We start from the raw sequence: 13,747 nt of genomic DNA on the forward strand, positions 1-13,747 counted from the left end.
CAGAATCATGGAGATGAGTCAAGTTCATCAGCATGGTGGTTTGAATATGCTTGTCCCATGGGAAGTGGCACTATTAGCAGGTGTGGCCTTGTTGGAGGAGGTGTGGCCTTGTTGGAGGAGGTGTGGCCTTGTTGGAGGAAGTGTGTCACTTTGTAGGCGGGCTTTGAGGCTCCTAGTGCTCATGCTCTGCCTGTGAAGAAGAGAAAGTCTCCTCTTGGTGACTTTCAGATCAAGATGTAGAACTCCTATCTCCTCCTCCAGCACCATGTCTGCCTGCACACTGCCATGCTTCCTGCCATGATGATAATGGACTGAACCGCTGAAACTGTAAGCCAGCCCCAATTAGATGTTGTCCTTTACAAGAGTTGCTTTAGTCACGGTGTCTGTTCACAGCAATAAAACCCCAACTAAGACAATCGGCATCCTTGAGACTGTTTGAGCTGTGCCATGGGAATGGCGGCACGCTTTCTCAGTTACATCAGTCAGAGAGAGTTTACACAGGCCACTCACTCTGCGCTGGATAAGTAATGTCACCATTAAGAAGATGTAACTGCTTTTATCAGTGCATCGAGCTTTCTTTCTTATAAAACAACACTGAGAAACCCAAACAACCAAGTGGGAAAATTCCATAAAGGACGTACTCTTGCTTTCAGAAAAAGAGATACAAAGTCCAGGAGGTGTGAAAGGGATGCTCAACCTCTCACATCTGAAGAAATGAGAACCCACACAGAGACAGGATCACTTTCGTGTGGCTAAGCACTGAATTCTGGGAATTCATTCTGAAAGCCATCACCTTATGTGCATAAATATTTACACAAAGAAGTATATAAAATCCTCTGGAAATAACACTAGTGCCCATTCTAGGAGGCTTTCACTAAAAGACTGAGAGATATCCAACACCCATCTTTGAGGTCAAAAAGCAGCTTGCGTCCACAATATTAAACAGAGAAGAGGAATGGATTTCTATGCATAGCCATAGAAGATATGCCATGAACTTTCAAAATGAGAAAGTAGTGTTGCTTTGCAAAAAATCCTGTTAATGATTTACCAGTCAAGTAAGGAAAAGCGATGGAGTCTGCCCAAAGCAGCTCGAGTTGGACACATTCAGACTTGTCAGCATTTTTGTAGGAAACAGGGTGTAGATTCCTCATTCTTCTTTCTATTTCCTCATCTGTTGTCCTGGTTCCGGTTCCTGCTGTCTTCCTCCAACCCCTCACCCAGCCCTCTCTACCTCAGTCACCAAAGCCATCTGGGAGCTCAGCCTTTCTTCAATAAACCTCCCTATCTGTGAGGCAAGGGTGAATAGGAGTGTTAACAGTCCACTGGCAAACGCCCAGAACCCAACGCCAAGCTCTGAGTGGTAGAGATGCTCAAGGAATATTCACGAGAAGAAAATTAACGAGACCAAAGATCGTGTCCTCTGTGAAATTGTAGGGCTACAGTTGTCTCATGCCTATAGGCTCCGCAGTGGATTTGGCCTCAGACAAACTGTTGTCAGCTACAGGTCTTCAGAGACATGGCTGGGAAATACAAGCCTGCCGGGAGGCCATGGTCAAGTTTGAGGAGTCATAGGAGACAGGCCCGAGCAAGTGCATGTCCCAGTAGCGTTGGTTTTTGGTTTACTTTTGTTCCCACTATTAAAAATTTTAAACTAACTTTTTAAAAATTTATTATTATTATTATTATTATTATTATTATTATTATTATTATTACTTTAGAAAAACAAAATCAAACCAAATAGTTGTTGTGGGGACCAATGAGTGATTGAACAAAATGAGTGAGCTGTGGTCCCTCTAACGAGCAGGACTGAGGGTCAGGGAGGAAGGCCTGACCTTGCCACGTCTCTGTTGTATGAGGTTCCATTCACTGGCTTGGAGGCTGTGCTCCTTAGTTACATCAAAGAAATAGGAAGCAGTGGGCCAAGAGGAACCGAGTTTTCAGTCTGCATCCGAGACTGGCCCAGAAACATATCCTGGAGGGACTGGCAGGTGTGTAGCCAGTAACCAGCCCAGTCCCAGTAATCAATCTGGGACAAACCATGGAATCCGCCATAGGGTGCTCCAGCATAGAAAAGGGGGAACTTGTTGTAGCATGGAGACATTAATTTGAAACAACTGGAGACAGAAATTATTTTTCAAGGCTGTTTCTAGGCTCCTAACAAATGATTTTATAATACTTCATTAAAAAAAAAAAGCTTTGGGAAAATACATGCCCAGAATCCAAAAAAAAACAAAAAACAAAACAAAAAAACCAGACATTCAAGAAAGTCCCTGGAGCAGCTGACGGGATGAAGCATGACTGAAGTCTGTGTGCTTCTCAAGCCAGCCTGTGGCAGGCATAGGGACCACAAAGCTAGGCAGCAGGTGTGCCCACATGCCTTCTGGTCACTCTGTGTCCTTCCAGGGACCTGCACTTAAGGGACTGTGTGCTTGTTGCCTCCTGTCCTCTGGAAGGAAGGCCGCGAGGGATATGAGATCCTTAGCCCTCACAGCCTGCCTGGCTGAAGACAGAGACCAGGGGAGACAAAGGACCACATGAGCTCTGGTGGCTTCACTCATGAGGCTTACAGCGATGGCTCCTAGGGCAGGGGTTAGCTCAGACCCAAGTTCAAGTCCCAGTTCTAAGACAAAACAGAATCCCCCCATACAAACTCAAAAAGAAGAAAGAAGGAAAGGAAGGAAGAAAGAAAGAAGGAAAGAAAGAAAAGGAAAGGGAAGAAAGGAAAAGATCTCTTGTCTATCAAGCCCTGGGCTACCCAAGACCAAGGAACCAGAATTAATCTTAACTCCTGTCTCTTCTGTTGTGAGCTTAGCCTTTAATGGCTGAGTTGTTTCTCCAGCCCTACTCTCAACTTTTAGGACCCACTACTCTCCTGAGTCCACGTCTTCCCTTGAAAGCCATTATCCCCTCCCATGAACCTTGTAGAGACTACAAGGCCACCAATGACTGTTCAGGGCCTCTCACCAAACTTCTAGAGTCTGTGCTGAGCAAATGCTAGCATCCCCAGTATTGTTACCATGGGAGGATTCTGGAGGGAAGTCAGATGACCCTGGCCCTGGCTTCTCATCCTCAACTGCCAGGCTTCTTTATGAAACTCTAAAATGGCAGACATATCAGGTTGCCAAGGGAACACCTTCAAGCTTTTGCCATGGGTCTTTGTGGCCAAGAATTAATAAGTTATTGCAGGTGAATTAGTCATAGGGACAAGGAGGGCACGAAGAACATTCTATGCTTTCTGCTCACATGTGCGCATGACTTCTGGGCCTGTGTCATGACCTCAACAGAACTGGGGTGCAATAAGGGGCCCCAATTCCATGTAGATCAGTCAAAAACCAGTGGAAGCCAGCCCCTCTCCACCACAACATACCTAAGAATCTTTCAGGACAGCTGGTCTATCCCCACTCATGCCCAGGCTGAGAAGTGCCCAAGATCTGTTCTGACTGTGTAAAAGGCAATGCATTTGTATACAAATGACACAAAGTGTTTAAACAAAAGGGAGAACATGCCCGCTCAGAAATATTCAGGAACAGCCTCAGGGTGTTGTCACAGATGGCTCCCCAGGAACATTGAGCCTACTAATATGTTTGTCCACACTGGCTAACGAAACCCAGGACCACAGTCAGGGTGAATGGAGACAGTGTGCAACTGCAGACCCCAGCATCTTCACTCAGGGACACCCCAACCAACTTTGAGCCTGGGCCAGAGGCAAGATGGTGCACCCTCGAATCACCAGAGGCCAGACAGGGAAGGTACAGAGGAACTTGTTCAGGCTCAGAATGCACTGCAGAGGCCATGGAGGCACAACACAGTCCCCCAAAAGTATCCAAAAGGAAGCAGAATCACCCATGTACGAAAGCTCCTCTGGGCGGATTCAGCCTGCTTGAGTCAGCCTGTGTTCTCTACCCAAAGTGGAGATAGATATGTGTCGTGAGAGTGTTGATTGCCACCTCCTCGTCCTGCTAACCTTGACCTAAGAACTATACAATGTCCCTAGGGCGATGGCAGTGGGCAGGAGAAGAAGTTGAGGCTACAGGTTGGTTGTAGGGCTAAGAAGACGACGAGGATGGGAAGGAGGGAGGGAAGAGGGAGAGATCTGGAGCAACCTCCACTGAGGGACCACCAGCCTTTGTGGCAGAGGGGACAGTGAGGGGTCAGAAATACTTACAGTTCTCTGCCATTTCCAGACATTTTGAAGCCACCAAATGGAGCCTGTGCATAGAATGCGTTGTAGCAGTTGACCCTAGACCAAGAGCGAAAGATGCCTGCGTCAGCCGGAGAGCACTCCCCAGTATCGTAAGACACCGGAGCATGGTGGTACCCAGTGCCCAGCCTTAGGACAAAGCCTCAATGACTCGCACAGCTCACTCCTTATGCTCTTTACCCTGCTTCCTGTTCTTCCTGCCAGAAACTACAATTGAAATGTACTGAGAAAGAGCACTATGGGGTGAGTTAGCTGTGAAATGACACAGGCCTGACCTCAGAGCTCTGCTTCCTGGACTGTGTGACTCAGGCTAGTTCAACCTCTCTGAGTCTCATTTCATTCATCTGAAAGATGGGCACTGAGTATATCCCCTGCAGAATTATCAGCGAGGGAATACGTGTCCATACCTTATAGCTTAGTTACTTGTGGACTAAGAATCCACCAGAGACAAAAATCAGAAAGGTAGTGTGATAAGGTGTGTCAAAGGGCCAGGCTTTGGAGCCTCTCGGCTATGTCCAGTGACCTATGGTAGCCATAGGCTCTGCACCCTCAGATTCAATTAACTTCAAAGTTTTTGTGCAGATTATTTTTTTCTCTTGCTACTACTCCCTAATCAATGTTATAAACAAATATCAACACGGCATTGTATTGGGTGTTGCAAAACGTGTAGATATATGCAAGAACAGATGGGGTGTGTCTTGGTGGTAAAATGTTTTTTTAGCACATATCAGGTCCTGGGGTCAGAGTGCCAGATAGACCAATAGATGGATGGATGGATGGATGGATGGATGGATGGATGGATGGATGGACGGACAGACAGACAGACAGACAATAAGCCAGCCAGCCATCTGGAAGATGTGCCTTAGCCCCCTGCACATACAAAGGACTTGAGTAGCCATCAAGTTTGGTCTCTCAGCAAGGAATGATTCCTCTGCAGCTAAACACTGAGGGCCAACTGCACTAGCTGTGTAATGCTGGGCCAGCCAGTCCATCTCTTTTTAGGCCTTGATCTCTTCACGTGAAACATGAAGGACTTAAGGCCACAGGGTACCCACTTCAGAGGGCGATCGACAGAACACTTAACAGTGAGAGCACATCACATAAGCTCTGCTGACGAAACTGGAAAGGTAAAACTAGTAAGCTCGGACAACACAAACGCTCCAATGTACATGCTTGGCTCACCAGACTGTCCCCGACTCGAGCGCGGAAGCCAGCTTCAGGGCTTTGTCGAGGTTTTTGGTGAACACGGCCGCCGTGAGCCCATAGTCAGTGCTGTTCGCTCTTTTGATTACTTCCTCCAGGTTTTTGAACTTCAGTATTGGTTGCACTGGTCCAAAAATCTGTGATTAATTACAAGGAGAGAAGGATGAGACGGGGTGCCCTGAGCAGGCACCCTGGCTTTTATGGCTTTCCACAGCCCTAGAGCCCCTCCCCTCAAGAAGAAGAACCCCACAGACCTCTATAAATGTGTGATAACTGAAATTCGAATAAGGGATTCAGACGGAACAAAAAAAGATCATTCGAGAATATACGCTGTATTTATGTTTCCTTTGTGCCAGCAGTGTTTCTGAGAACCTTCAGTCTTAGACCTTTGGGAAGAGTCATGTACAGTAGGGTGTACAAAAAGGAAAGCATTGGATAGCTTTCTGTGAAGTTCTCTGGAAGGGTGTGGTGTTCACAAGTTGGTAAACGCTGCTTTCCTGGTAGGATTTTCTTTGTTTTCTTTGAGACAGGATTTCTTTCTGTCATAGTTCTGCCTGTTCTGGACCTCCCTTATAGACTGGGCTAGCCTCAAACTCACATAGATCTGTCTGCCTCTACCCACTGCGTGATGCTGAGATTAAAGGAGTGTGTCACCGTGCCCAGCTCATTCCTGGTGTCTTTTTCTGTCATGTAATGAAGATACTTAAACTACTTCTACAGTGAGTCCCAGGGTATGGAATGGCACAATAGTCACCCAGCAAAGGAAAGCAGAGAGACGCTACATGTTTGCCTGTTTAGAGGAGAGTCTGAAGGGAGCTGTGAGTGATACAGCAGCAGGTGGGATTATACACTAGGACAGTGCAGTCTCTGGGAATGGCTTCTCTGCTCCCTTGGGATATCTCATCAACAAGTGAACAAAACAGTGGCAAGAACAAAATAACATTAACAAGAAGTGCATAGACATCTGAGCTCTGCACCTTCACGGAGGGTGAGAGACCTTTCAACACCTCAAGGAGAAACTATCAGATACCCTCACAGGGAAGCCCATGTCCATCCCCCTCGCATGCTCCAGAAGGTTTAGGCCATTGCTTCTCAACCTTCCTAATGCTGTCCCTTTAATACAGCTCCTCATGTTGTGGGGACCCCCAACCATAAAATTGTTTTCATTGCTACTTCATAACTGTAATTTTGCTACTGTTATGAATCATAAATATCAGTGTTTTCAGATGGTCTTAGTGTCATTTGACTCCCCACCTCCCAACGAGGTTTCGATCTACAGGTTGAGAAACTGCTGGACTGGACCGCAGACTCCCTCCTTTCTAATCCTGTGCAGAAACAGCCATTATGTGTCCAACGTAGGAATAAAGCAGCAAAGGGAGATCTACACCTTCCTGGGGGTCTGATTAATCTCCATCATTCTCAAGAACAAACGTGGCAGAAAAAAATCAATGAGAATTATAGCTGGGACTCATAGGGATACTTGCTGAAGGAGAGTCTAAAGACTGGGAGGTGACCACTGTTCCTGGACCCATAGTTTGGTACCTGGTCATACCTGAAGGGCTAAGAGATGGCACCCCTGGGCTGTACATGCAACTGTGGAAGGACCTGGGCTGCTGCTGCCCAGTGACCGTACAACCAAGGATGGAAACAGGGCTGGAAAAACTATAGCTGCTGCAGGCCTTGGGGTTCACCAGAAGCACCAGACCCCCATGTGACAGCAGAGCCACCCAGAAATGAGACTGTCTGCCCTGTAAATCCTTCTGGGATTCCTGGAGCCTCAGAATTCTCTGAAGGACCCCTGGGGCCTCAGTGTTTAGCTGACACCATGCCTACCTCCTCTTTGGCAATCCTCATGTTGTCCGTAACGTCTGAGAAGACGGTGGGTTTGATGAACAGCCCTCTGTCCTCCATGGCTGACCCCCCACATTCTAGCTTGGCCCCTTCCTTCTTCCCACTCTCGATCAGCTCGAGGATTTTGTCAAACTGCTTTTGGTCGATCTGCAAGACACAGAAGGGAGTTACAACTACTTTCTTCCGGGAGGGGACCGTGGTCTCGTGCTTTCAGTGTTTCTCAGCGCAGTCAGCAGATCCTCCTCAGTTCTATGTCCTTGTCAAGTTCTAGATCAGATAACAAAGAGCCTTGTGGTCAGAGAGTTCTCTCTGGCACAAAACTGTACTCTTCGAAACCCCAGGGCCACAGCGGGGTCGTCCAGCCTCATCTCCATCCTGAGACCTTACTCCCATGTCTGGTTCCCCTCTTCATGGTGTGAAGTAAGGCTGAGGGTGAAATAGACTCAGGAATGATTGCATTCTCTCAAGTCTCGCCCTTCTGCTATAGGTAAAGAAGTAAAAACGTTTAACAAGTAGAAACGGGATCCCCAGCTCAATGTCACTATCAGAAACACAACATAGGGTAGCTTTTAGTACACGGATATGCCAAACAGCACTTGGGATATACTTAAGCTAAGGTGTCTTCAGTTGTCTGAAATTCAAGTCTATTGGTGTCCTATTTACTTACTGCTTACTGAACACCACAGATTGGAGTAGGAACTTATTGGAATTATCCTATCATGGTGCAGAGAAGGGAGCAAGGACACAACACCCCTGGGAGCAGTGCAGTGAGCCTCATGGTAGGGTCTGGGGACTGCTTCTTGGCTGGAGGGACACAAACTGATCAGAAAAGTTCTATGTTCTGCTGTCTCCTTCTTGGTTAGATGGTGCCCAATGCCACATGCCACAGATTAACACCTAGTTGGGGGACCCAGTTTTTAACCAGATGTCAAAAGGCCACCCCTTCTGGGGATGGCTCAACAGGGAAGATGCTCTTCCTGTCTTCTTCCTCAAATACATATGCTCTTTTTGTGACCAGGTTGACAGACAGTTCCTTCCCTCCCAGGCTGAGAGAGACAGAATTTAAAGCAAAACCACTGTTACTGAGACATCCAGAGAGAAGACTCGGTTTCATTCCAGAAACATGAAGTAGGAAAAAAACAAAACAAAAACAAAAACAAACCAGGGCTGGAGAGATGGCTCAGTCAGTAAAAATGAGGACTTTGGCTCTCTGGCATCCACAGAAAAAAACTGGACATAGTGACCCACAGCTACAATCCCAGCACTGGGAAGGTAGAGACAAGATGACCAGTAGGCTGGTCAGCTCGCCTCACCTACTCAGTGCACTCCAGGTGCAGAGACAGATTCTGTCTCCAAATATAGGGTGGATATCAACAGAGGAGGAACCTGACCTTGACCCCTGACCTCTACACACATACAATACATGCACACATATGTGCACATGGCTGCACACACACACATGAACACTTACGTGAAAATACCACAAACACACACAGACAGAAAGAGGATGAAAAGTAAGCAAACCAATTCAGGTTCTTTGAGATTCTTTTTAAGGGACAATAAAGAATCAAATGGTGGAGCCAACGTGGTCTCTTCCGCACAGGGATGGGGAGGAAGTCCAAGCACATAACCATATTCACCTGCCTGCAAGGGAGTCCTGGAGGGGTCCTCCAGGAACAAAGACCATGGGGCCCCACTGCGGGGAGGGGTGAGAATGGGTGGGCATGGTAATGGTGAACCCCTTCTCTGTAGTCCTTTGTACATGGTTAGAGTCTAGAGCGACGTGCTTACACACCCACAAAAAGAAACGAAAGGAACCCTAACACATCCAGTTCCCAGCCTTCTCTGTCTTTCTCTGGGTGGCCCAGCAAGGATCCACATGGTGGAAGTAGACGACTTCTGGCCTTCACGTATGTGTTGTGACATGTGCAGCCTCCCTCACCCCCACACAAATGTATGTGCATACAAATTAAATGAATAAATGTCACTTAAAACATTTTTTTAATGTAGGGGAAATAGTCCTTATGCTACAAAACCCCTCTCTCCTCCTAGGGGACCAACATAGCTACAATAGGAACTTCAGCAGGCCTCAGGTCTTGGCTGGCTGGAACGACGTTCTATCGGTAGACCCCATCTGTTCTGCAGGCAGCATGGGTCCCTGTCAGAACCCCTACACACCCATGTTCCACCCCCTCCCCACATGAGCCCTCATAAACACGTTGTTTAAATCTAATAGCCATCCGTGAAATGTCAGCTGGTGCCTACAGTACAGGAAGAAAGATCTGGCAGGAAGGGAAATGACAGGGCAGGGCACAGCACCAGAAGTGGGAAAAGATGGCCCCCACAGGACCTCTGCGGAGGACGCCTCCGGATCCCGAGAAGGCCAGGTGGCTTCCTTGCTCCGCTGCCAAGTTAACCCAAAAGATGATGGAATGTTCTAGCAAGCTGTCTCCAGTCCCGGCCCCCAATCTAGGTCAGCGAGCTCTTCCCCAGGCCTGAGACTCACAGGAGTATTTAGGCAGCTGGATAGCCTTGCAGAGTAAAACCTTACAGGTCTTGGGAGGGGAAAGAACACCCACAGGATCCTGAATAGTGTCCAGTTAGACAGCGTGAGTGCGTTCCAAAGGGACAGCGCACAGCAGAACCCGGGTAGAATAGACAGACACCCTCTTCCTGACCCGCTCCCTGGAAATGCCACACCAGAGACTTGGGAAGAAAAGGAGAGACATGTCAGGAAACAAAGCTTCCCACCTACTCCAGAGGATGCTACCAATTGTGGATTCGATTCCGGTCTGTGGCCATGTTTGCACGGAGACCACGGACTACCCTGTGACCAGCCCGTAGAGTTTGTGGTTGAGGCTGGGCATGAGGAATGCACACAGCCACCCCACCAGAGACGAATGACACCAGAGCCACGGAGCACATGGGTTGGAGTCAAGATGGGTGTTACCGTGGCCAGAAAATCCCCCTCCACTTCTTCCTCAGTCATCACCCACACAGAATAGCTACGGAAAACTGATGAGGGTGCCGTGAAATCACATGGGGCAGAGTTGCCAGTCAGGGAATCTGCCTTAAAAGAAGTCTATTCCCTTTGTTGAGTTCTTCTTGGTGATGCTATACCTTCTACTAATTCCATTTCCCAGATGAGAAAACTAAGGACTGGAAGGAACAAAGCCACAGAGCTTCCTTTGAGCTCAGAAGTTTCCCATGTAAACAATTGGTGCCAATTCAGTGTGCTTCTGGGATAGACAGCAGGGAGCAAGTGCTGGATATAATTGGAAACCTGAGGGTTGGGCAGGAGTCTGGCAAAGACAGAGTTGCCACCGTTCTCTGCTGCAATGGTACGGGGATGGCCAGGCTGCCCTCTTGAATAGCCATCCATGGGCTTCACGCACTGTTAGTAAGAAGGTCCTGTGCCTTACAAACGTTATTAAACTGCATGGTTGTAGCTATTTGTATCCCCAAACCAGGCCTGCAGAAACCTGTTCCTCGTGCCCAGGATACAATCCAATCCCTAGAGTCTCTCCACCCTCTGGTTTCTGAGGGTTACCTCATGCCACAATGCATGTGGCCTTGAAGGCCCTTGAGTCGTTTGTCAGTCATTGCCCTGACTGTCCACCTCTTCTGCAGGGTTCAGGGAACTCTCTCTCTCCCCCAAGCTTTGAAGGTTACCGTATCAAGAAGGCTGCCGGATCGGGCAGATAGCCTTGAATCGGTATCCACTGGCTCCTCCCTGATTCCAGTGGATACAACTCCATTTCCTGACAGAAACAGTTCCTTCAGCTTCTAAATAAAAACCTCCAGTGGTCAGCAGAGGCTAATTCTTTTCCTTGGAGGGGGAAATCCTGTCCGTGACCATACTTCTGCCTAGTTCCTTCCCCACAGGACCACCACACGTGTGTGGACATGTTTGTTGGTGGGTTACCTGAGGCCCCTGCTCCGTTTTGGCATCGAAGGGGTCTCCAACTGGCCTCTTCTTGGCGAACTCCACACTCCTCCTCACAAACTCCCCGTAGACCTGCTCTTCCACAAACACCCTGGAGGCCGCTGTGCAGCACTGGCCTTGGTTGAAGAACACTCCCTGGTGAGCACACTCCACAGCCAAGTCCACTGGGGGTCGGGGGAGGAGGCAAGAGGAAGCGATTAAGTTGTTACAGCAGGCCTGACAGCTGCAACTCTAATTACCCCCACAAGAAAACAGGGCCCAGATGACTGCATTTCAGAAACTAATTTTTCTTTCTCGGCGCTTCCCAAAGGAGTGGATGGGGAAAAGGATTTTAGACTCACCAAGTCTGTGTTAAGGAAGTCTGGAGACTCAGGGTCTCTCGGTGTCTTTAATTGGCTAATGAGTACAGAGGAGGAACACTTTCCAGTTCACCTGTCTGTGGAATCCCCCAACCTGTCTTTCCTGTCCCTGGAGGGACTGTATCCCAGCGGGGTTGAAAGAGGACAGTCTCACAAGGATCTCAGACCTCCCTGCACCCCACCCCTGCATCTGGGCCAGAGGCCAGTATGTCCTCTCCTGAAGACATCGATTCAATTTCTGGTCCCTGATGGGAACCAGGAAGGATGACTGAAGTGACAGAGTGTTGCATATCACCCTGAGCATTATGTCAGGATTTAATTTGGGAGAATGGCACTCCCTGGAGGAGAAGACTGGAGGGAAAGGAGGAACAGGCTCTGTTTTCATGATCCTGGAAAACCAGCCCCTACAACGGGTTCCCTTCACTGAAAGGACATCAGGTGGGACAAATACAAAACAGTACTGGCTCTTTGGGATGGGAGTCTGGAACCCTAAAAGGGACTCCGGTAGCAACAGTGAGCAGACCAGAGACCAGCAGTCCCTCTCCACAGCCTCCCTGGGCTTCTTACTCACTCTTCCCTCCCACTGAAAATCAGCGTTAGGGAAAGGGACCAGTCCTTCACATCTCTGAGAAATGGCACCAGTGTCATTATTTCTCGGGGCCATTTGCGGTTCCAGTCTTATCTGAGCGTGGAACAGAAGGCTCTGTTCTCTGTGACTGGACTTCTGGCACAGAGCGGACAGTGAGGGAGGCTGTTCTCCAAGGCATAGGTGCTCTCAGGCCTTCAAGGAGTCACACCTTTTGATAGGTGACCCATTATCAGAACGGCGAATGCTCACTGCGGTCCTTTCTGCCCTCTTCTGAACATAAGAGCCAACAGTAACATGCGTACCCTTTAATACTGTGTCCCACAACTCTGGCAAGACACAAGTTGTGCCCAGCTGCTGTACAGGTGGCTGTGCCAGGAGAGAGACACAGGAACTACACCCAGGGCATTCAGCAAGGCTGTCCTCTGGTGTGTCAGGCCCAAGACAAAAAAGAAAGAAACACTTCAACTCTTTCAAGAGCCTAAGAACGCTGCATCGACAGCAGATTGAAGATAGAAAAATGGATGCCCAAAATGGGGAGCCTGCCTTCTCCTTCTCCAGCCCAGAAGGGACCCTATAGGAGAAACTGGACCCTGTCTACAGGCTCCCCAAAGCCTCCTCTATCTCCTTAGGGACAGGAAGGTGAGCTTAGCCTTCAGGCACAGTCCCTGCACTACCCACACGTCACACGCTTGCCCTTCTCAGCAGTGGTGTTCTGCCTTCCATAGGCCTGGACCTGTGTGGGGACAATGGTAGGCCCAGCCCATGAGGAAAGCATTCCATTCTGTATATGTTCTCTTCACGGGTCTTGAATGCACGCCAGGAAGTGAGGGGAGACTGATGGCCCCAGTGACTCACGGTCAGCGTCCGCACACACGATGCACGGGTTCCTGCCTCCCAGCTCCAGTGTGACCCGCTTCAGGTTGCTCCTGGAGGCAGCTTCTTTAACCAGCTTTCCAACCTTCAGGGTAAGAAGCAGGCTTGGTTAACTCTTAGATGTGGAGAGCGTGTGCAGGCAGGCTTTGGATAGCCCAGTCACCTGCCCCAGTGAAGCACCCCAGGCCTGATGCATCACACTGGCACACAGCGTTGGCTCGCCAGGCTGGTCACTGCAGTGGGGCACCATGCCGAACCTGGTGTTAAGGAACTCTGGAGACTCAGGCTTTGACCTGGCACTCCTGCCCGTAATAGCTGAGACTCTGCCACCCCAATATGGAGGTGGTGTTGGTTTGAGAGGACTGTCAGGTGGGGAAAACATCAAAGATGGCTCATCTTCTAGAACCCCCTGAAGGAGGAGGAATGAGAATCAGTAGCTGAGGTAGTGCCACAGAACCACCCTCCCACATACCCTGACAGGGTCTCTCTGGGACCTGAGTACCTCAACTGGATGCAGGGCTGGCTGGCCCAGTGTGCCTCCTGACTCATCCTGTCAACAAGTTAAGACAGGCGCCAAGAACCTCAGAGCTGGGAAAGACCTGGGAGACCAAGGCAGACCCTGAGACGTTGAGCTGGATTAAGCTCAGTGTCCACATTGCCAGGACCTGTTTAATACCATGCAAGGGAATGGTGGCTATAAGCCAGAGTCTTATTAGAGTCTGTAA

The 13,747-nt window shown here is 48.9% G+C and overlaps 1 protein-coding gene across 2 annotated transcripts in view; it reads right to left on the reverse strand.

Annotated features, from left to right (window-relative positions):
* Aldh1a3 (aldehyde dehydrogenase 1 family, member A3) overlaps window positions 1–13,747 on the reverse strand; it is a 35,151-nt gene that overhangs the window by 3,492 nt on the left and 17,912 nt on the right. For both annotated transcript variants that reach the window (NM_153300.2, XM_087640464.1), the window contains 5 exon segments: window positions 4,166–4,240; window positions 5,384–5,541; window positions 7,238–7,402; window positions 11,181–11,365; window positions 13,005–13,107. In NM_153300.2, the coding sequence (NP_695212.2) occupies window positions 4,166–4,240; window positions 5,384–5,541; window positions 7,238–7,402; window positions 11,181–11,365; window positions 13,005–13,107 (686 nt within the window).

This window comes from Rattus norvegicus, chromosome 1 (assembly GCF_021556685.1).
Source record: "Rattus norvegicus strain SHRSP/BbbUtx chromosome 1, alternate assembly SHRSP_T2T, whole genome shotgun sequence".
Classification (NCBI taxonomy): Eukaryota; Metazoa; Chordata; class Mammalia; order Rodentia; family Muridae; genus Rattus; species Rattus norvegicus.